The sequence below is a fragment of the Nyctereutes procyonoides genome, unplaced genomic scaffold (assembly GCF_905146905.1).
Source record: "Nyctereutes procyonoides isolate TBG_1078 unplaced genomic scaffold, NYPRO_anot_genome, whole genome shotgun sequence".
Classification (NCBI taxonomy): domain Eukaryota; kingdom Metazoa; phylum Chordata; class Mammalia; order Carnivora; family Canidae; genus Nyctereutes; species Nyctereutes procyonoides.
Genome location: NW_026575159.1, coordinates 30,361,581 through 30,385,320, shown reverse-complemented (window position 1 = coordinate 30,385,320; position 23,740 = coordinate 30,361,581). Strand labels below are relative to the sequence as shown.

Sequence of the window (23,740 nt, the reverse complement as noted above, 5' to 3'; positions counted from 1 at the left end):
AGAGGGAGAAGCAGGCTCCATGCACCGGGAGCCTGACGTGGGATTCGATCCCGGGTCTCCAGGATCGCGCCCTGGGCCAAAGGCAAGCGCCAAACCGCTGCGCCACCCAGGGATCCCTCAACCTGCATTCTTAATGCCATGGAGTAGCCACTGTAGGCATCTTTTTGTGGTGTCTTGGAAGCACTGCCCCTCTGTATCTGAGTGCCTTTGTTGAGAACACTTCCTGGCTCTCTGGCATGCTGGAAATCTGTTTCACCTGCTTTGCCCTGATGATGTGTTCTGCTTATAATTCATTCCTACTTTTTGGTAAACAATTCAATAAAATCTCAATTGGTTTTCTATTGACCCTGGGCAGGGATGAGGGCTAGCATATTATTATTTTATGAAACATATGAATAATAAAATAGGTCCTAAGACAGCGCTGGGCACAAAGAGTCAATAAATGCTTGCTGGCCTAAAGCAAACCTGATGGCTCAGGTTTTTCGTGGCTGCTGTATTTGCTGAAGGTATGATTCTTGTCTTCCATTACATTAATTCTTCTTCTTATTTATTTTTATTTATTTATCCGAGAGAGAGAGAGAGAGAGAGAGAGAGAGGCAGAGGGAGAAGCAGGCTCCATGCAGGGAGCCTGACGCTGGACTGGATTCCGGGTCCCCAGGATCAGGCCCTGGGCCCAAGGTGGTGCTAAACCGCTGAGCCACCTGGGCTGCCCTAATTATTATTTTTAAGTAGCTTCCATGTTCAATGTGGAGCTTGAACTCAGGACCCTGAGAGCAAGAGGTGGATACTCTACTGACCCAGCCAGCCAGGCACCCCTAAAAACATTTTTTATTTGAAAAAGAAATACAGGGTACAGGGCAGCCGTGGTGGCCCAGCCGTTTGGCGCCACCTTGGGCCTGGGGTGTGATCCTGGAGACCCAAGATCGAGTCCCATGTCGTGCTCTCTGCATGGAGCCTGCTTCTCTCCCTCTCCCTGTGTCTCTGCCTCTCTCTGTCATGAATAAATAAAATCTTAAGAAAGAAATACATGCATGTGGTAAAACATGCAGACAGAACACAAAGACACACCCGGCAAGGAGCATCTCCCTCCACCATCCTGTTCTCTCCACCTTTTCTGGAGATGACACTGTTACCAACAGTCTTGTGCATCTTTCCAAACGTGCCCTGAGGGAGGTATGTAGATTCCATTTTGTGTATTCATTTTTAACAATGACGAAGTTTATTTTTAAAGATTTTATTTATTTATTGAGACACAGAGAGAGAGAGAGAGAGAGAGAGAGAGAGAGAGGCAGAAACACAGGCAGGGAGCCCGACGTGGGACTTGATTCCGGGTCTGGGACTCGATTCCGGATCTCCGGATCACGCCCCGGACTGAGGGCGGCGCTAAACCGCGGCGCTAAACCGCGGCGCTAAACCGCTGAGCCACCCGGGCCGCCCCCCAAAGATGGAGTTTAAATCCCGCAGTGGCTTCTTCCCCCGGGGAACAGCAGGCGGCTGGGGGCCCGCAGGCTGGGGGTGGCTGCACCCACGGGAGGACCCTCCCGCGCTTGGAGCACGCCCGGGGCCCGCCTGGCCTGCACGAGGGCCACGAACTCAGCCGGCGGGCGGTTCTGAGCCTTAGCGACCACGGCTGAGGCTGCTCGGTCTTCGCCGGGGGCTGCAGGGTGCAGGGTGCGGGGTGCGGGGTGCGGGGTGCGGGGTGCGGGGTGCGGGGCCGGCGGCCCGGGGCACCCCCACTGCCCCCCGACTGCAGAGGGGCTGAAATTTGAGCTGCGCGCCTCCAGGCCCCTCCCCCGCCCCGCCTTCCCCCGCGATCGCCCGCAAAACCCGGAGCGGAGCGTCGGCCCGGCCCGGCCCCGAGCATGCGCAGGAGGGTGCCGGCGCGGCCGCCGGTCGGAAGCGCCAGCTCCGAGCAGGGGGAGCGGCCGCCCGGGCTGCTCGGCCCCGCCGCCCCTCCGGCCGTTGGCTCCCGCTCCGGGCCCGGGCCGCCGGCTGTGTAAGTGCGAGGTGGGGGGGGCTCGGGGCCGGGGGCCGGGGGCCGGCGGGCTGCGGGGGGCGCTGCCTGCGCGTGGCGGCGCGTCAGCCCGCACCTGCCGGGGCCGGGGTCCGCCTCGCACCTGCCCGCGCCGCGCCGCACCTGCGCCCTGGGGCCCGGCCCTGCTCCCCGCCCCTCCCCCTCCCCCTCCCCAGGCCGCGCGGGGTCGCGTGGGGTCGCGTGGGGTCGCGCGACCCCCGGCGGGCGCGGGTCTTCCCGCGGGGGCGGCCCGGGGCGACCGTCCCGTCCGCGTCCTCGCCGCCCCCGCGGGGAGCCCCGGGGTCACCTGCCGCGCCCCGCCCCCCCCCCCCCCCCCGCGCCCTGGGGGCTGCAGGTGGGCTCCCCCGGAAATGCCTCCCGCCCGCGCTTTGCAGGCTCCCAGACTGTGCCCGCGGAGTTTACGTGTTTTTATAGACCCAGGGATCAAAATGTTGCAAGCTGGGCTGCTCTGGCGCAGGAGGAGCTGAAGGCAGGGGCCGTGACGTCTGCAACCCCCACCTCCCCCGGCTGAAACTGGTCACTGTCAATTTTTTTTTTTTAAGATTTTATTTATTTATTCATGAGACAGAGGCCGAGACCCAGGCAGAGGGAGAAGCAGGCTCCGTGCAGGGAGCCCGACGCTGGACTCGATCCCAGGACCCCGGGGTCACGCCCTGGGCCGGAGGCAGGCGCCGAACCCGCTGAGCCACCCGCGGATCCCCGCTGTCAATTTTTGAGCAATAGTTGCAACCACTTCCTCGTCCAGCCCAGCTAGTGTCTGTGAACATGAGTGTAACAGCAGCACCCCAGGCGTGATGTTGGCCCCCCCCCCCCAGGGAAGATTACCTTGTTAACTAAGGATCTCTCGCAAGGTTATGTTGGTTCTGAAATTGTGTGGCAGAGGGAAAAACGATCGTTCAAGGAATATTTTAAAAAATAACTGCCGTGGATGCCTGGGTGGCTCAGAGATTGAGCCTCTGCCTTGGGCCCAGGGCGTGACCCTGGAGACCCGGGATCGAGTGCCCGCCTGGACCTCCCTGCAGGGAGCCTGCTTCTCCCTCTGCCTGGGTCTCTGCCTCTCTCTGTGTCTCTCACAAATAAATAAATAAATAAAATCTTAAAAGAAAAAAAAAAGAACTTTTAAAAAAATAATAACTGGTTGATGGAGATATGGTTCCTGTATTACAAAACCCACCCATGTGGAGTGGACAGTGCTGTGGTTTTAGTATATTCACCGCCGAGCAGCCATCACGGTCCCAGAACATTTTTATCACTCCAGGAAGAAAGTCCATACTCCTTGGCCGTCACTTCTTAGTCTCCTGTCCTGCAGCCCCTGGCAGCCGCCACTCATTTATGTTCTGTCTCCAGGGATTTGCATGCTGTGGGTGTTTCATATACAGATCCTACTCTATGTGGCCTTTCATGATTAGCTTATTTTTTTTGATACTTTTTTTTAAAGATTTTATTTATTTATGGGAGACAGAGAGAGAGAGAGAGAGAGAGAGGCAGAGACAGAAGCAGGCCCCATGCAGGGAGTCTGACATGGGACTCGATCCCGGGACCCTGGAATCTCGCCCTGGGCTGAAGGCGGTGCTAAACCGCTGAGCCACCGGGGCTGCCCTCATGATTAGCTTCTTTCACTGAGCATCACCTTTCCAAGACACATCCATGTTGTCATAGTATCAGTACTTTGTTCCCTTTTATGGCTGAGCAATGTTCTCTTGTTGGATAGACTTTTTTTTTTTTTTAATTCATTCACTAGTTTATGGATAGTGGTATTGTTTCCACCCTTTGTTAAGAGTGAGTAATGCTGCTGTGGACATTGTGGACAAATTTTTGCATGGACATGTGTTTTCAAGTCTCTTTGGTGTGTACCTAGGAGTAGACTTGCCGTTGTTATGGTAGCTCTGTGTTTAACGTTTGGGGGAGCTACTATGTTGAAGAAATACATTTTTGATTTTTTTTTTAAGATTTTATTTATTCATGAGAAGGAGAGGCAGAGACACAGGCAGAGGGAGAAGCAGGCTCCATGCAGGGAGCCCCAACGTGGGACCCCATCCTGGGTCTCCAGGATCACATCCTGGGCCAAAGGCGGCGCTAAAGCACTGGGCCACCGGGGCTGCCCCATTTTTGATTTTTTTTTTTTAAGGATTTTATTCATTTATTTGAGAGGAAGGCGGGCAAGCGAGCATGAGGGGGAGGTGTGGAGGGAAAAAGAGCAGCAGACTCCCCACTGAGCGGGGAGTCCGATGTGGGGCTCTATCCCAGGACCCTCAGATCATGACCTGAGCCTAAGGCAGACACTTAACCGACTGAGCCACTGAGGCGCTTCTGTTTTTGATGTTTAATATTTGTATTGGACTATTGGATACTTAATATTTGTATTGTCTCAGACACTAGAACTGGTTCAGTGCCAGGTCTTATTTTTGTCAGCTTCTCCCTTGAAGAAACCAATGGAAAAGCATGGACTCTGGCGCCTGGCTCCAGTTCATCACCTACCAAAAAGGAGACCTTAAACAAAATGACTGAGCCTTATTTCATCTACGACTGAAGATAGTGATACTCATTTCTTAGGTTTGATGGGGAATCTAACTAGGATACATACTAGGATGAGTTTCCTCTTTCTACCTCACATGATGTCCTCCTGTGTAAGATGCATATTTTGAATTTGGGGCAAATTGAACAAGAAGTTTATGATACTGACCTGCTTCAGGGAAAACTCTTGCTTGAGGTTGTAAGGTTTATTGACCTGTGGCATGGATTTGATTGCTGGAGTCCTTTTAGTGCCCAGTCAGGACTGGAAGAGACCCAGAGGGATCATTTAGTCCAACGTGAGTTGGTTGTTTGGATTTCATAGATTAGCAAATTCCAGAAATTGGAGGATCAATAATAGGGATGTCAGTTTTAATTTTTGCCGAGACAGCAATGGGAAAATCACCACCATCTCCTCTCACTAGCATTTCATAAAAGCAAGAATGTTTTAATGCCAAAAAATGTGGGAGTTTATTACCTAAACAGAAATTACAATAGTAGTTAATATTTATAAAGAGCTTCCCAAATTTACCTAAGTTTAGTCTTATGAGGAGCTCATGCATTGTTGTACTTTTTCTCATTACTTCAGACTAAAGAAACTGAGCACCTGTCCTGAGACCTGTGCCCAGGACCCGCTGTCACCTATCTTCAGGTGGAGCTGCATCTGAGATACACTTGCGTCTTTTACCTCTGTTTTCTTGCTCATAGAGGAAGGTATTTGCAGGAGCAGCAGCGTAACCTGCAGGCTGAGGCCAGGGGCAGAGTCTGGGCTCTAAAACTAGTTGAATGCGGACAACCAGGCTGTGAGCTCCTTGAAGTTGGACCGTCTCCCTTTTTTAACTGTTGAAAAAAAAATTTTTTTTAAAGATTTTATTTATTTGAGAGAGAGCGAGACAGTGAGAGAGCAGGAGGGCGGAGTGAAGGGCAGAGAGAGAGAAGCAGACTCCCTGCTGAACAGGGAGCCCGATGTGAGGCTCAATCCCAGGACCCTGAGATCATGACCTGAGCCCAAGGCAGGTGCTTCACTTCCAAGCTACCCAGGCGCCTCCCTTTTTTAACTCCTGAAAAAAAATTTTTTTAAAGTTTTATTTATTTGAGAGAGCATGAGAGAGAGAGAACACACAAAAGGAAAGGAAGAAGCAGGCTCCCTACTGAGCAGGGGGCCCGACACCGGGCTCAGTCCTAGGACCTCGAGATCAGGACCCAAGCTAAATGCAGGTGCCCAACTGACTGAGCCATCCAGGCACCCCTAATTCTTGAAAGATTTTTAAATCTAGACTACAGCAAAGGTGTATGTGCTGTTTATGTATAGTTGAAAGAATGGCTAAACAAATGCCTTCGTGTCTGCCATCCAGCTTCACTTCCGAAGCCTGCTGTCTCTCTCCTGAGTTACGCTCCTCTCTGCCACCCAAATTTATTTTTCTTTATAGTTTTACATTGTGTGTAAATATCCCTAAACAGTACATTGTGTAGTGTTGGCTGTTTCTGAATTTTATGTAAACAGGATTGTGCTGCTTGTCTTAATCCACGACCTACTTTATTTGCCCATCACAGTGTTGAGGTTTAGCTGCATTTCTGCAGTGTCGTTCTGGGCCATTTATGTTCACGGCTCTGTAAGCTTTCATTGCATTAAAAGACCACGATTTGTTTATCCACTCTTCTGACGGTGGACATTTGTGTTGTCTCTAGTTCTGGCTTCTAGCATCCTTTGTTTATGTTTTCTGCCATCCATATGCCAGAGTCGCTCTATGAAGGAAATTCCGGGGCCCAGGATGTGCCAGTCCGTATGCCCGCTGTCATATAGGAGAGTTACTTCTGACCTACACCTTTGTGAACACTTGGCGTTTTTCTTTTTTTTTTTAAAGACTTTATTTATTTATTTATTTATTTATTTATTTATTTATTTATTTATTTATTTATGAGAAACAGAGAGAGAGAGAGGTAGAGACACAGGCAGAGGGAGAATCCGGCTCCATGCAGGGAGCCCGACATGGGACTCGATCCTAGGTCTCCAGGATCATGCCCTGGGCTGAAGGTGGTGCTAAACCACTGAGCCACCCAGGCTGCCCCAGATTTTATTTATTTATGAAAGACACACACAGAGAGGCCCAGACACAGGCAGAGGGAGAAGCAGGCTCCCTGCAGGAAGCCTGATGCGGGACTCATCCTGCGACCCAGGATCACACCCTGAACCAAAGGCAGATGCTCAACCACTGAGCCACCCAGGTGTCTCACACTTGGCGTTTTTCATACTTAAAATATTCTGTCTATGCAGTAGCATCATTCACAGGAGCCCCAAGCTAGAAGCAACCCAATGACCTTTGATGAATGAATAAATAAATAGTGTATCTCTACAATGGAATATAAGCATTGAAACAGAAGGAAATTCTGATGTACTGCTACAACATGGATGAACCTGGAAGACGTTCTGCTAAGTGAAGTAAGCTAGTCCCCAAAGGACTCAAAGAGTGTGTGATTCCACTTACATGAGGGCCTCGAGCAGTTAAATTCGTAGAGAGAAAGTCAGAATGGTGGCTGCCAGGGGCCGGGGAGAGCGGGCGTTTCCGGAGTACAGAGTGTCAGGCGGGGGACGTGGAGAACTCTTGGAGGTGGTGGCACAGCAGTGTGAATGTCCTTAATGCTGTAGAACTGTGCCCTTAAAAAGGATAAGTCTCGTGTGTATTTACCACAGTACAGTTTTTGTCAGTTTATTTTGGATGTGAAATGGTCTGTCGCTGTGGCTTTAATTTGCTTTTCCTGGTTGCCATCGAGGTGGGCCATCCTTATGTACATGTCTTGGCTATTTGAGTTTTATCTTCGAAGATGCTGCTTTGAGCATTTTGCCCATTTTCTGATTGGACAATGTGTCTTTTTCTTACTCACAGATTACCCATCGTCTTACTGTTATTTGTCGGAGAGTCTGTCCTTTCCTACCACCTGACAGTGGCACCTCTGCTGGATTTCAAATTGTCATGTATGTGTGGGTCAAGTTCTGGGCGGGATTGCATTTTTTTTTTTTAATATCCCTGTGTCTGTACTGTGCTGGTTGTAGCTTTTTATTTGGTCTTTCCCCCCACACAAATGTTCTGAGATATAATTCATATATCATACACTTCATCCATTGGAGTCTACAATTTAGTGGTTTTTAGTGTATTCACAGAACTGTGCAGCCATTACCATGGTGTTGGAGCATTTCATCATCCCCACAAGAAACCCTGTATCTTGTTAGCAGTAGCAGTTGTATCTGGTCTTGCTTTTGTTGGGGTTGGGGATGCCCTTCCTCAGGGGTGGTTCTTCAGAAGTTTTGAAGTTTCTTGGCTATTCTTGACTGCAAGTTAATTTGTTATATTCCACCAAAAATCTGGTAGGAAGTCTTTTTTTTTTTTTTAAAAGATTTTATTTATTTATTCATGAGAGAGAGAGAGAGAGAGGCAGAGACACAGACAGAGGGAGAAGCAGGCTCCATGCAGGGAGCCCAAAGTGGGACTTGGTCCCGGGTCTCCAGGATCACGCCCTGGACCAAAGGTGGCGCTAAACTGCTGAGCCACCCGGGCTGCCCCTGGTAGGAAGTCTAATCCAGAATAACATTGAATCTATATATCAAACTGGGGAGAATTAACATCTTTCTTCTCTTTCTACTCGTGAGTATACCTGGGATGCTGTCTTTTCATCTGCACAGAGCCTGGCACATGGGAAGTCCTCATTAGATGTTGGGTATGTGAACAATGAGATTTTATACATTGTTAATTTCTCTTTCACAAGAGAGAAAAACCTCAGTGAAACTGTGTGACTCACTTATGGTCACACAGAATGACAGCCAGGGAGAGAACCAACTCGATAGACTTGGTGCCTGCGGTCAGTTCTCTGCCACCTATTGCTAACGAGAGAGCAGGAGCTTTTGGGAAATAATGTGTGCTGCTCGGCTGCTTTAAATTTCATTAATTCGATCTTATCTATAGATGGCTTTTCTTCGGTGCGCCTAGGTATGATGTGTGCACGTGTTTAATAAAGATCTGTGGTTGGGAGAACTCGTGGCTTGTATTGTGCCTGGCACAGAGTGCCCATGGAGCACATGTGTGAACAGGGAAAGCCACAGTGCAGGTTGGAATTTCCATTATGACTCAAAATTCCCAACTTCTGTAACCCGTGACACCTTGATGGAGCCTACCTTAGCTTTGGGTACAAACATATTGAATAAGTTGATGAAACCTTATTGCACTGTAGAGGGAAGGGCTTGTATACTTGTCCTCTGTCTTTTCTTTCTGCGCTTGTTCTCCTGGGCCTCACGGATGCCTCGTCCGTCAGCAGCGCCCAGGGCTTGCTGTGCTGCCGGGAGACAGTCCTTGCTCATGAGGCCTCCCCTCAGCTGCCCCAGGCCCCCCTTTCCATCTCTGTGCACTGAAGGCCTGGACCAGATAAAAGTGTTCTGCAGTTGCTTTTAAAGCTGCGTCTCCCCTTGAGAAACACAAAACCTTAAATCTCCGCCTTCAGTCCCAACTCTGCTAGGGGCAGCCATCCCTCTGTGGAACACTGCGTGGGTTCTTCCTGAGGTGGTGTAGATGACACTGTTCAGAGGATGGCTGCTGGGAACAGGGGAGTGGCCTGGCGTCATCCTTCAGGGCCTGAGTGCCCTGGTGAGGCTTGGGCCTGAACATTTTGTCTGACGGGGCCTCTCTGATCCTGACCAGGAATAAACCTCTCTTGGCCTCAGGTTCTTCTTCAGTAGAGTTGAGGTGGTGTTACAGAAAGGTTTAAGTGAGATAATCCATATATAAACCATTTACGTCCTGGGTAGATTGGAGGTTAGATCCAGATCTGGGTCCACTCTGGTTCTCTTCAGTGTGTCCCGCTGAGGAGATGAGGGAGCGGGACATTCGTTCACTGAACGCTTTTGAGCACTGGCTCTCCACCAGTACCTGGCCAGTGTTGGAAATAGAAAGCCAGAGACACCCCTTTTCTGCAGGAGCTATGGTATTTCGGGAAGAGCTGTGGGGGCCAAACGCAGAACTCCAAGGACAAATGGTAGCCCAGGGCCCTGTGTGGGGCTCACCCTGCCTCCTGGGTGGTTCGTGTCAGAACCTCCCAATACCCCAAAGTGGGCCAACTGCCTTTTTCTCTTTGGCAGAGTCTTCAAGATGAGTGTCCCTGACTACATGCAGTGTGCTGAGGACCACCAGACTCTCCTTGTGGTAGTGCAGCCTGTGGGCATCGTCTCAGAAGAGAACTTCTTCAAGATCTACAAGAGGATCTCCTCCGTGAGCCAGATCAGTGTGCGGGACTCCCAGCGGGTGCTCTACATCCGCTACAGGCATCACTACCCTCCGGAGAACAATGAGTGGGGTGACTTCCAGACCCATCGCAAAGTTGTGGGCCTCATCACCATCACAGACTGCTTCTCGGCCAAGGACTGGCCGCAGACTTTCGAGAAGTTCCACGTGCAGAAGGAGATCTATGGCTCCACACTCTACGACTCCCGGCTTTTTGTCTTTGGGTTGCAGGGAGAGATCGCCGAGCAGCCGCGTACCGATGTAGCCTTCTACCCCAACTACGAGGACTGCCAGACGGTGGAGAAGAGGATCGAGGACTTCATCGAATCGCTCTTCATCGTGCTCGAGTCCAAGCGTTTGGACAGGGCCACAGACAAGTCCGGAGATAAGATCCCTCTTCTCTGTGTCCCGTTTGAGAAAAAGGACTTCGTAGGACTGGACACAGATAGTAGGTAAGTTTACCTAGCAGCCCAGAGGCTTCGTGCTTGGGTTGCTTCCTGACAACAAGAAGGAGTAAGCAGGTGGGAGAATTTTATTGCAACAAGGGGTAGACAGGTGCAGTCCGTGGTTTTCAGACTTTTAAAAACAGGACAGTCCTTGGTTAAAGGCAGTCCTTTTAGGGTTGTCATATGTACTTCCCTGTTTGAGCCGGCCCTGCTTGTGGGACCCCTTGAGCTGCTGTCCAGTGCGGTAGCCACTTGTGGCTCTCGAGCACCAGAGAGCTGGCTGGTCTGAGCTGAGACACTGTAAGTAAAATGCATATGAGATATTGAGACTTAGTGTGGAAAAAAGAAAGAAAATACCTTGTTAATCTTTATAGTGTCAAAGTAATACTATTTTACATATGTTAGGTTAAATACTAAAATCAGTTTCAGTTCTTTACTTTTTAAGTTGTGGAAACTAGGAAACTTTATTTACATGGCTCATGTTTCATTCCTGTTGGATGGCAATGCCCTAGTGCACAGTTTGAAACTTTTATTCAGTCTCATCCCTTGGATGTGTAGGTGAGGTGCTGAGCCTGGAGCCGCAGCCGAACCAGGAACTAGCTGAGCTGGGCACCCAAGTGGAGCCCCTGCCTCCCGGGCTGGCTGTGCACGGGTCAGGCCTTCTTCCTACCTGATAGTGACAGTGTCTGATTCCTGGCTTACAGTCAGCCAAGGCGAGCATCAGGGTGTCAGAGATGCTCCCAGGGGCTTCCCAAAGAGCTCCTTGTGCACACGACAGTGTTTATATCCTCTGTCACAGGAGGTGTTGGGCAGAGCAGAGGAAGGTCAGGCCTCACATTTCCTGAGATTAAGTCAGCTGCTGAACTTTGCACAGAGCCACAGCTGGCCCTCCCTGCTCCATGCTCTGCCTCCCATATTGTGGCCATCGTGGCGTCCGTGCACAGAGGAGGACGGTGATGCTGTGCCTGGAGGAGGTCCCCTGTGGTGAGGGAGAGCGTGGGCTTCCTGGCCTTGGACACCGTGTCCCCCCTTCCCCTCCCGTAGAATGTGGATGAGGGCCTCGCAGGTGACAGCTGAGTGACCTAGTGTTGTGCTGGCAGAGTGCCCACCGCCGAGTAGGTGCTCAGTACGTTTCTTGAGTTTACCTAAGGTTCAACACTGACTTTCCATTTGTTGGTAAGTTGGAGGAGACGTCACAGAACTGAGGAAAACAGGCCGGGGCCAGCCCTGCGAGGGGGAAGCACGGAGTGGCCTCAGTCCCACTTGCCTGCACTGCTCTGCAGGGTTCGCGCTGGTTTTCGTTTCCTCAGCAGACACAGACGTGTCTGTGTGGCCAAGGAAAGGGCACATTGCATCTGTGATCCAAACCTCCCCTGTTACACCTTGGGGCTGGGGTGGCGAGGCCCAGGAACCTGGGCAGCTGCAAGGGGCCCGAGCAGTGCCTCACACTAAGCCCTCTCCAGGCCAGTCTGCAGCGGGGCGGCACCCGGTGACCCTCCCTTACCACATGGGGCCAGACCGTGCACCTCCCCCGCACTCCCGAGCCACTGCGGCCTATGGCGTGGGCAGGAACTGGCCTGTTTCTGCTACACAGACCAGTGGGTGCGCGGCTGAAGCCTCGGAAGCCGTGGGAACCCCGCTTCAACCTCTTTGCTCCACGAGGCACCCGTGACATTTTTTGGTCATTGACTTCTTGACTTTGAGGTTGCAGACCCATCAGAGAATGCCGGCCTGTTTTTGCCGTTTGAAATCTATGCTCACAATTTGGCAGGAGTAACAAGACTGACTTGGGATAGTGTGCCGGCCCGTGCCGGGCGATAACACGAATGAGTGTTTATTGAGAGCTGCCGTGTGCCGGGCAGCGCTCCAGCCACCGGAAACGCAGCGGTAGATCCATCTGCCCCCCGGTCGGTCCTTTCTGTTCTCGGCCTGCTGTACACTCAGCCAGCTTTTGAACTTGTGTGACATAGTGATGCCAGTGACTTCAGACCAAATCCGTTCTCCGGTCACCCCTGCTGGTCCATTGTTGCTTTCACTACTCTAGAGCGCTCTCACTTTTAAAACAATGGTTTGGTGCAGGAACAGAGCCCAGCTATGTCCCGCAGCTGTCCAGCCTGAAATGTGACTGTAATTCGCAGCTCACAAGGACATGGTCTAGATGAAGGCTGAGGTTTGGGTGGCGCACTGACCACGTCCATAGGCCCTGTGGCAGATTGGCCACCGCAGGCCCCACACTGCCCCGTAACACGAGGTGCGGGTTTATTTTGCTGGAACGTTCATGTGTGCCACGGGCCTCTTGAAAGCCCACGGGAGATTTTTGGACATGCAGTGTTGTAGCTGTCAAAGTTATTTTTGTTCTTGTGTGTTTCTAATTTTTGCTTGTTCCTCTTTTCTTTCCTTTTCCTTTTTTTTTTCTATCATACCGCCCTGTGAGTATGTTGTTGGGTCTGAAAAGGTAGGCTGTGAACACACCGCATTGAAAGTAGCTAGATTTCCCTGTGTGCTGCCTCCTTGCTGCCTTCACTGCTTGAAAAACCCAAAACTTACTGCTGCCTAGATCCATATATTACCCCCATCATCTTTTTATTTTCTAATTTAACAAATATTTTGCTTTTTCTTTCTGTTTTTCTTTTTAAGCACGTAACCCATTGATGTTTGATATCTGTTAAAATATTTGCTTTGGGGAACTTGTTTGGTTTCTTAGTATCTGGTGACAAACGAGCCCTTATTAATCTTTTCCGTTTGGAGGACGTGAGATGCTAATTGATTTCGGCGGCTGCACAGGGATATTTTCACGGGGTCCCTTAACCTGGAAAGTCCAAGACTGCAGCGCCTTGCTTGACTCTGGCTTTGGAATGAATATAGTGGGCACGTGTTTCCTGGCTGTCGCTGTGTGATGTGCATGACGGAGCTTGCAGCCCAGCGGCCGCCAGTGCCGGGGTTCCTGGCCCAGGAGTGTGCTGGCCACGGAGGGGTGCCGTCGGAGGACGCGGCCACCAGAGGCCTTTTGCTTTCCCCTGGAGCATGCTGTTTTCTAAACCTCACTAGCAGCTGTCCTTCTTGAAAGGACAGAGGCTGCTTTACAGTCTGTCTTTTGCCCCCTTTATGAGGGTGACTTTTCTAGGTCTTAGGGAAACATGGCCTTCTGGAGAGCTAGTTCATTTGGAGCTTGCGGACACAAGGAGCTCTATAGTCGACCATAGTTTTCTTTCTGCTTTAGCCAGTAAGCACACAGAGCCGGATGTGTGGTTCACCTTAGCGGTGGCGTGGGCACTTACCTGTGCCAGCCTTTCCTTTTACCCCGTGTGGGTGAGAGGTAGCTGCTTCTCTCTGCTGGGGCTCCTGTCTGTCACCGACGGGCATGACATTAGTTTGCAGCAGTGAAATTCCAACACTTAACCCTAGAGGGAGAGCCTTTGGCTGACCGAGCTCCTCCACCCTGGCCCAGCTCCCGCCTGGGAGAGGTTCCGGCCACCATCACCATGCCGGCCGGGAGGCCTCGTTCTTTCTTTACTGCTCTGGTCCACGTGTGAACGCTTTCTTCCTTCACTTACTGTGTCTCAAGTGAGACAGGCTGGACTTTCTCAAAGATTCCCTCACATGCTAGGATGGGGGAACAAAGCAGAGATAAGTATAGCAAGTAGAGGAAATTGGAACTTCCAGCCTGCAGAAATGCAGGGAAGGGAGGGTGTGATGGCCGGGCTGGGGCCTTTCCTGTTCTCCTGAGACCTTGGGGCCCTGTGTGCGAATAGGGTCACCTGCCTGGCTTCCTCTCTGCTCACCTGCTCACTGCTGGCAGGTGTGTCTCTTACCTGGGAGCTCTTCTAGATCTCAGACCCTCCAAAGTTGAGACTCTAGGAAAACCTTACAGCCCCTTTTTCTTGGCTGCCCTTTTGGGGCCTCCCGTGAGACTCAGGTTCCCTCCCTCAATGGCTGGTGCCAGGAGAGACCTCCCTCTCTTCAGGGGGCTGTGACTCAGCACATGCTCATTGGGAGCCAGCTATGTCCTGCACTAGGTCCTGTGGAACGAAGTTGAGGCTCACTTAGGGACAGGAATGTCCAGGCTTGTCCCCGACTATGGTGTGGGTGGGCGGTGAGGAAAAGAGAAAATCAAGTAAGAAACTCAGGGTTTTGACTTGAACAACCGAATGTGTGGCTGGGGCTGTCTGGTGGGGAAGGCTGGGAGCTTCCTGCTGGGGGTCGCATTTAGAGTATACATTGGATGTTTTTTAGACACCTTTTCAATGCTCAGGTGACAGTTTCAAAGAGGCAGATGGGTTAACAAGCCTGGAGCGCAGGGAAGGGGTGGACTGGAGAGATAGGCCGTTGGTATGTGGCTCCTATTTAGAATCAGGTATGCAGGTGAGCTCACTTAGGGGGATGTAGACTAGGGCTGGAGGAGGGGCTGGAGCTGTGGCTGGTGGGCTTGGGGAAAGCCCACTGGTAGAGGTTTTGTATGTCATTCTAAGGAGCTTCGGATTTTAGGAGCTGCCATGGTTATCTTAAAAGTGCTGGTGGGCAGGGCAGCTACTAAAGGAATCTGAAGGGAATGGTGTGCTGGATCTGCATCCTGGGAAGACTGTCCCTGATCAGGAGGGTGGAGGTGAGCCTCCTCAGGAGCTAGGGTCGCCTGGGGTGGGGTATAGAGCCCCACTGGTCCTTGCAGGAGGGCTCAGAAGCCTGAGGATGGGAGTCCCAGCTTTCTGGTCTGTCTTGCGCATGGAACAGAAGGCACATCGGGTAGGAATCTTCTGGGAGAGGTGCTGGGAGATTGGGAGCAGCAGCTGACAAGTGGAAGGATTGTTGGATGGTTCTGGAATAGTCTTCCTCCAGAAAACTTTAGAAAATCCTCTTGAGTGCATTGGTAGTTACTTTGGAGGAAGCAGTTCTTTTTTGATCCTTCCAAGTGTAAGGCTTACACTGATGGATACAGAGATGGATAAGACGGTGCGTCATGGGGCTCCTACCATTAGAGGGAATAATGCCAGATTCAGGGGGCAAGGGCCTGGGGAATGGTAAGGTACCTGCTGGTGTCACGCAGCACAGTGGCAGTATGCGTAGACCTGGCCACATGCTGCTGCAGGAGGGAGGTGTGCTTGTGGATGCTGAATGGGGAGCATGCCAGGAGACTGAGCTAGGCACTGTCCAGCTTTGGGGGAGCCCTGGCACTGCAGTTGTGCGAGCTGGCTGTAGGACTCGCACCTCCTGTGCACAGAGTTGTGCGATTCCTCAAGTTCTATTCATTCTCTCCTATTGTTGTGTGTCAGAGGAAGGTACAGAGTCCCACAGGGTACATTATGTTACTACCAGAGTGAGATATATTCATGGTGGTTAAGTGGAGCTTTTTTCCCTGTCAAGTCCAGCAGCTTGTGACATGCATGTGAGCATCCTTGGATTTGGGACTTGGGCTGTGTTTGGCTTTTTGTTTCTCCCTTCTCTCTTCTCATCTCTTTCTCCTCTTCCCAAATGCTCTCAGAGAGGTCATGGTCTTAATGGGGGGTGGCTGGACAAAACCCAGACAATAACAGTGCAGTTGGGTTTGGGGAGCAGCCCCGCCGAGAGCTAGGAGACATTGTGAAGGTGATTTCCAGGTGACAGATGGCTCTGCATTGAGTTCTGAAGGTAGGAGGAGAGTCAGCCAGGTGAAGTGGCCAGGAAAGCAGCTCAGGTGGCAGGAGCCACCTGGGCAGGGGTCTGGAGGCTACTGGAGCAGGGGCATGAGGATACCGCCCTGTGCCATCCATGTCCCAGGCTTCAGGGGGGAGGCTGCTCCCACTGGGAGGACCCTGGAGAGGACCTGTCCTGCAGGGCTTTGGAGGAGCTTGGTTTTTAAAAAACTGACAACAGAGAGAGGCAGTGATGGGTGTCAGTGGGGAGAGGCCTTTCGGAGAGGAGTGTCTTGGTTTTGTTCTGCGGAAAGAGGGGCTTGGGAATGGACAGGAGCAGCTTCATCCCTTTGAGACCCATCCATTTATTTGTTTATTCATCATACATGCCGTGTCCAGGGGAGAGGGATGGATGCACAAGAGTAAGCAGAATGTACTTGCCTTTTGGTGCTTACAAATGTCAGAAACTGCTTCAGCGTAGAGAATGTTCTCGGATGGGCAGCCTGGGTGGCTCAACGGTTTTGCCCCGCCTTCAGCCCAGGTTGTGGTCCTGGAGGCCCAGGATCGAGTCCCACGTCGGGCTCCCTGCATGGAGCCTGCTTCTCCCTCTGCCTGTGTGTCTCTGGCTCTCTTTCTCTCTGTCTGTGTCTCTCATGAATAAATAAATAAAATCTTAAAAAAAAAAAAAAGAGAATGTTCTAGGAACTCAGCAGGGACATCTGACCCAAAGTGCAGAGGCAGGAGGCAGGGAAGCTTTCTTGAGAAGCTGACAGTGGAAATGAGCCCCGAGGAGAGTGTGAAGGAGAGTGTGAAGCAGCGAGGCAGGAGGGCAGGGTGGGGGGGGGGTGGGGGAGCCTGGGGTTGGAGGCAGGTAGTGTGAGGCTGTAGAGTGGAACGGCAGTGGGAGGGGGGCTAGAACTGTGCTGGGGAGCCTTGGGGGGATTTGAAGTGGGGGAGTGACCTAAGCAGATTTATGGTCTGGTAAGCCCTGGGGATGTGTGTGTGTGAGGTAGCAGGGATGTGGCGGGGCAGGGGGTATGGAGTGGAGGTACCTAGCGGGAGAGGGCTGAAGGCGTCGGGTGGGGATGGCAGGGCAGGATAGGTGTGGTGTCTTCCTACAGGGAGGGCTTGTTGGGGGGCCATCCTCACACTGCCTTGGGCGTTTCCTCTTCTCTGTTTCCCCGTCTTACGTGATGATCTTAGTTCACCCAGTACTGGGAACAGAAGCACTGAATTCCAGGGCAGCGAGAGTGTTTATAGAGCTCATTAGAGTCAGATCTGGAAAGATTGAACTTTGTATTGAGGTCTGTCAGTAACATTCATTCAGCTAGAAACTTGACGTCTTTTGGATTTCCATTGGGGTTTTTATTCTTTTTTTTTTTTTTTAAGATTTCATTTATTTATTAGAGACACACAGCGAGAGAGAGAGAGAGAGAGAGAGAGAGAGAGAGGGAGGCAGGCAGAGACACAGGCAGAGGGAGAAGCAGGCTCCATGCAGGGAGCCCGACATGGGACTCAATCCCAGGTCTCCAGGATCACCCCCTGGGCCGAAGACGGTGCTAAACTGCTGAGCCGCCGGGGCTGCCCAGGGGTTTTTATTCTTGATGTGATTGCTTTCTCAGTGAGAGAAAATTTAATACAGGGGCTACTTGTCTTGAAAAAAAAAAAAACTTTTAAGAAATTTAATATTCAAAAGAATAGGAATATTTAAAAATGATAAAGGAGGATTGTGATGCAGTATCTTTGGTTTCTGAGTTGATCGAGAGAAGCCTTGGCATTATTTAATCGCATACCCTCGCCAACATTTAGGGAGCTGCTGGTGATGGCCCAGGTCCCAGCCCTCAAGACATGATTGGAGCTGGCTCTGAAGGAGTGAAGATAAAGGTCTTGTATGCAGAAGCCAAGCGGCTGGCTTATGATATGCAGCATAGCTCTCTTTATAAAATAATAATAGGTTCGAAGTTAAGAAAGTGGAAGATAATTGATTTTCTAAAAAGCTGGAACATAAACTTTCTTGTGCCGATGTTACAATTGGAAAATTTGCGAAGGAGAATCCTACTCCAACATTGTCTAAGTGAAATGCATGGTGGAAGTCACATGGACCTATTATCTCTAGAAAATAACTTGGCAGGTGTTTGTGAAGTCGGGACCATTCCAGCTCCTTCACTGGCGATGATAGTTGCTGCCTTTCAGTCACAGAGCCTAAAATTGCCTTCGTAGCACTTTTTTTGTAGTGAGAGAGTTGACTAGTGCTTAGCTAGTTTGCTTTGGGGGTAGAAGCTGTGCATTAGCAATGACACATTTCCATGCGTTGTATTTTTTAGACATTACAAGAAGCGATGCCAAGGGCGCATGCGCAAACATGTGGGGGATTTGTGCCTCCAGGCCGGGATGCTGCAGGACTCCTTGGTACATTACCACATGTCCGTGGAACTTCTCCGCTCGGTGAATGACTTTTTGTGGCTTGGAGGTAAGATCATCTCATGAAGATGTCAGATATGTCATTATAGCAACTGTTACTTAAAATAAGAGAAAGCATAGAAAAATAGTTCTGAAAATGAAAGGTGAGGGAGGAGAAGCAATCGGCCATCTGGTTGCTGTGGGGGGTCCTCTGTGGTAACGCTCCCTCCTTGTCTGCTGCCACGTCCCCACCTGGCCACACTGAGGTCCTGCTGGTGCATGCACTTTCCTTGACAATATGCTCCTTTCCTTGTTCCTCTGTTTTTTTTTTTTTTTTTTAAAGATTTTATTTATTTAATCATGAGAGAGAGAGAGGAGAGAGACAGGGAGAGAGGCAGAGACACAGGCAGAGGGAGAAGTGGGTTCCATGCAGGGAGCCTGATGTGGGACTCGATCCCTGGACTCCAGGATCATGCCCTGGGCTGAAGGTGGCGCTAAACCCATGAGCCACCAGGGGCTGCCCTTGGGTTTGTTTTTAAGCACGTCTTGCCCTCCGCTTAGAATGCCATCTCTCACCTAGTCACCTCTTGCTCTCATTCTTTAAAGCCTCGTCTGTACATTAGCTGGTGGACGGATCAACCACACATGGTATATCCATTCAGTGGCATGTTATTAAGATGCGAAAATGCAGAAGGTGACAGCACTGGGAGTGTAGTTAGGAATATTGTAATACCGTTGTGTGGTGACAGATGGCGACTACACTTGTTGTGGTTGGCACTGAGTCATGTAGGGAAAAGCCGATCAGTATGTGGTACGCATATTGTACACTGTACTTCAGTAAATGAAAGATACAGATGTGAGGGAAGCATGGGTGCCCCTCCAGCATGGGCGAGCCTTGATAACACCATTTGAAGTCTTGAGGAGACAGACACAAAGGGCCGCCTCTCATCTGGAATGTCCCGACGAGGCAGGGTGCCGATGACCGGCTGACGGGGGCTGGGTAGAAGGGCATGTGAGTGCTGGTAGCTATGGAGTTTCTTTCTGGGGTGATGAAAACAATCTGGAATTAGACGGTGGTGATGGTTACACACCTGTGAGTCGGACACTCTTCAGTGGGTGAGGGTTATGGTATGTGACTCACTTTTCAATTTAAAAAACTAAAAAACGAATTAAAAACCTACTTCAAAGTATGACCTTTTCTCACCCCTGCAGGCGGTGGGTGCCTGTGGTGTCTTGTACAGAGCCCTGCCTGTTATGGAGCTTGCCCTTTGTGCTGGAATTGTGTGTTTATATGTGTTTTCCCTTCAGGGACCGTCTCCTGGGGGTGAAGCGGGAGGTATGGTCGGTGTGTCCATAATCCAGCTTATTGTACATGTCCCAGAAATGCCTGTTAAATAAACATGTGGGTAAGGAGTGAAATAGCGTTCGTTCCTCGAAAGGTTATTTGGGGGACCTGTCAGGTACTTATACATACAAGTCAGAATGAAGTAATGACGTCTGTTCTTTAACAGAAGTTTAGCAACGTGCTATAGGACACGTTAAATACAAGAAATTCTTAAAATGGACTCACATTTCAGGGACGCCTGGGTGGCTCAGTGATTGAGCGTCTGCTTTTGGCTCAGGGTGTGATCCTGGAGTCCTGGGATTGGGATCGAGTCCCACATTGGGCTCCCTGCAGGGAGCCTGCTTCTCCCTCTGCCTCTCTCTCTCTAGTGAATAAATAAATAAAATCTTAAAAACAAATGGACTCACATTTCAGAATTAGGTTTCTTAAAGAGGCTGAAGATTGGTGGAATATATCTGTACCCCAGTGAGCTGTAACATTAGGGCCCCTGCAGCAGGCACTTACCCGGAAAGAATGGTTCCCACTTGCGTGGGGGGCCCACCGAATGATTAGCTGGGTTGGTAGGGTTCCTGAGGAAGGGGGTGTGCAGCTGGCCCATGCTATGTGCTGTTTGTGCTTCCTCCTGCAGCCTCTTGTGAACCTGTAGTGCACTTTCCCACGGGCGCCGTGACCCGTGGCATCGTAACAGATTGAATGCAAAGCAGACAGGAGCATCAGGCTCACTCGTATTAAGCCAGACGTTACAGACACTTGTAAAAATGTAAAACAGGGCCTCTCTTCCAGCATATAGTTTTGTTTTAGAAACTAGTGTTCATAAAAATTTAACACGTAATGGGCTTATTGTTATTTTAAAGGAAATGATACACATATTTACATCTTTTTTTTTTTTTAGTTTTATTTTCAAATATGGTAAATATCTGTGGATTGTAACCTACACAAACAAAAGTTCTTTGTGATCATCGGTGATTTTTCACAGTGTTGAGGGGTGCTTAGACCAACATGTATGAGGATTGCTGCCGTAATAGGGGCGAACACTGTAGCCTAATGTGTAAGGCCTGTGGCACAGCCTGAGATTCTTAGGCTGTAACTGCCCACCCCACCATAGAACAAAACTACTCTAGGCAAATGTGGTTGCCTTGGACGAGGAGACAGGCTTACAGGTGTTTGCTCCAAGGGAATGAAATGCATATAGGGTGTGTGATGTGACAGGGTATTGTGGACCTGCTTTGCTGGTCTGATTTTTGAGTATTTTTAATCCAGGGCATTTTTTGCCACCCAGCTCTGTAGCATTAGAGCCTGGCACAGAGCCTGCCACATGGTGTGCACTAAACCCTTGGTTAAAAGGACAAGGAGGCTGGTGCATGTCACGTGTGTATCCAGCTTCTCAGTGAGGCCTTGTGTTTCCTGAGAGTGTTCTGTGTTGCCAGCTTGGGCATGCTCACAGGAAAGGTCATTGGGTGGCATGTTCCTGTTTGTAGCAAAATCAGTGATCTGTAGGTTCAAATTTTTTTTGGGGGGGCGGGGAGGAAATTGGCATTTCTACATAATCGGACTGTTCAGATCATTCTTAACCAATGTAGTTTGAGCTCATGATAGGCCACTGACTTTACTGATTGTGCTTTTTCCCCTACCCAGCTGCTCTTGAAGGGTTGTGTTCAGCTTCTGTCATCTATCACTACCCTGGTGGAACTGGGGGTGAGACGGGAGCTCGAAGGTTCCAGGGCAGCTCACTGCCTGCTGAAGCAGCCAACAGACACCGACCAGGTAAGCTCTGGACTTTCCTCCCATCTGCACTCATTTATGGAGGTGATAAATTTTTACATTTCCCTCTGAGTTAAACCTGACTAATGTTTAAATAAAATATAAAATCTATTGAGTCAGAAATCTTGCATGAGACATTTTCTTCTGATTTGTTGGATATTGATCTTATGGAATCTTACTATTAACGGATTGTAATGATTGGTTGATTTCTGGAACACTTGAATAAAGTTTCTTGGTAGACTGACCTTGAGGTTCTGTGTCTGTATCTTTTTCTAAATTTTGTGTATTTAGGGAAGCCAGCTCCAGATGTCAACTTTAACAGCTAAGTCAGAGCCTGGGCTGTTCCTTAATTTCCGGTTTGATGAAGTTCTCTTAATAAGTTGAGTTTGAGTTGCTTATGTTTGTCAGCACCAATGAAGAGTAAAAAATCTTTTTTGGAGGAGCAGACTCACGAGTGCTTGTTGAATGAACTTGACCCTTCTGACCCTTAATGAATGAATGATGGCCTCCATCATGAAGATAAGAGCAAAGAAGAAGGAGGTCAAGGCTTTACACACAATTTCTAGGTGTGTTTTGGTCGAGGAGACGTTTTGACACCTTTTCCCCCCAAAGAGAAAGCCTGTGGTAGTTAATGTGTTTTGGATAGGGAAGTGGCTTGAATGTGTTGCTCCCTGAGCTATACCTGTTCCCATGTCCAGCAGAGAATACAGACATACCTTTTAGGAGCTGGTTTACTGTGGCTGTGCAGCCGGAGTCCGCGTGCACCATTTGTAGCACTGCTTAGGCGGATCTGTCATGGTTCTGGAAGACGTTTTATCCTTCTGCAGCACAGTGTCCTTGATGGTTTCTGTGGTCCCCCAGTTATGTGAAGGGAAGGTAGAGCAAGGAAGGGATGCAGAGTCTGAGGCTGGGCGTGCCTCCTTCTCCTGTACTTGGACACTGACTGCACGCTGACTGGCGCAGGCTGTGTCACTGCTGGGCCTCCTCCTGGCTGTGGTCCTGCTGGCCCTGCTGTGGGGGCTCCACCTCCTTCCCCAACTCGGCTTTACTTCCTCCTGAGAAGACCCACTCCCGTCCTCTCTGGGAGTGCCTTTTGTTGGAGGTGGGTGTTTCCCCTGTGATTTGAAGAGTTATAATGTGTTGAGACTGTTCTACTGATGTGATTAGTGAGACTCTAGACACTTCTTAGAGAAATGTTTCCTTTCTCCTCTTTGCTGAATGTAGGCAAAGAAAAGGTTTAAACTTTTTTTGAAAAACTGCTTTGTCTGCTCTAGAGAAATGTCTTTATTTAGCTTCGCAGAGTGTAAAAAGCCCAGGCTCTCCTGCCTTTGGAGACAGCCTATGGGAACGTGGTGCAGTGAAGTCCAGGCGAGGGCCAACAGAGCACGCTGGCCCCACTTTCCTGCCCTTCACTCAGAGAAGGGTCCAGGTCTGTCACTGTGCTCGGTATTGTGTGTTGTTTTATCCTGGGTGGTGACTTCAGGATTGTTTGTTTGCAGCCCCTTTGTCTTACCACAGGGGTGTATGGCATCTGCTCTCGGAGGTGAAGACCAGACAAGTTGATTCTCCCTTGAGTGCCTTTCTCAGCAGTAGAAATGCAGATGTCATTTACTGTTAATGTGACCTGCAGTGTTTAATCTCTGGTGCCTCAGTTTCTCTATGTCTAAAACGGGGAAAATAGTGAGAGCACTTCCCTCCTAGGGTTCCTGTGGAGGTATGTGAGATGCACACATAGAGGACTGGATAACTGTTAGCAGCCATGTCACCATAGTGTTAGTGTGGAGCGCTAGGTAGCTTTAAGACTTGGTGATCTGAATTCACAAATTTGGTTAGAGGACCCTTGACAGCTCAGACCCCGGCTATGTGGTTTTCCAGCACATGTCCTCTGAGAAAAGGACATTGTTTTCCTTCCTAACACTGAGTTATCGTAGTTTAAAAAGAATTCTGTAGTCCCCTGCTCTTTTGCTTTCGTTCTCCTTTTGTTTTGTTTTATTTATTTATCTATCTATCTAATTAATTAATTTTAAAGATTTTATTTATTTATTCATAAGAGACACGGGGAGGGAGAGAGAGAGAGAGAGAGGCAGAGACACAGGCAGAGGGAGAAGCAGGCTTCACGCAGGGAGCCTGACATGGGACTCGATCCCGGGACTCCAGGATCATGCCTTAGGCCGAAGGCAGATGCTCAACCGCTGAGCCACCCAGGGATCCCCTCCTTTTGTTTTATTTTTTAAACTTTCTTAGTATTCAAAAATTAGAGGCCACAAATTTTTTTCCTGGAGATTTGCATATGAACCTGTAAGTCTATAATTAACGGACAAAACTTGGTTTATTAAAAAAATCGATAGGATATTCTGCAGGCAATCTGT

At 49.9% G+C, this 23,740-nt stretch overlaps 1 protein-coding gene across 1 annotated transcript in view; it reads left to right on the top strand.

Annotated features, from left to right (window-relative positions):
- The first annotated feature begins 1,887 nt into the window (after positions 1–1,887).
- TRAPPC9 (trafficking protein particle complex subunit 9) overlaps positions 1,888–23,740 on the top strand; it is a 542,263-nt gene continuing 520,410 nt past the window's right edge. Inside the window, exons 1-6 of the mRNA XM_055314325.1 lie at positions 1,888–1,996; positions 6,822–6,986; positions 7,432–7,520; positions 9,672–10,265; positions 18,190–18,335; positions 21,246–21,374. Of these exons, the coding sequence (XP_055170300.1) occupies positions 6,957–6,986; positions 7,432–7,520; positions 9,672–10,265; positions 18,190–18,335; positions 21,246–21,374 (988 nt within the window). The 5' untranslated portion in view covers positions 1,888–1,996; positions 6,822–6,956. The remainder of the gene's footprint in view (positions 1,997–6,821; positions 6,987–7,431; positions 7,521–9,671; positions 10,266–18,189; positions 18,336–21,245; positions 21,375–23,740) is intronic.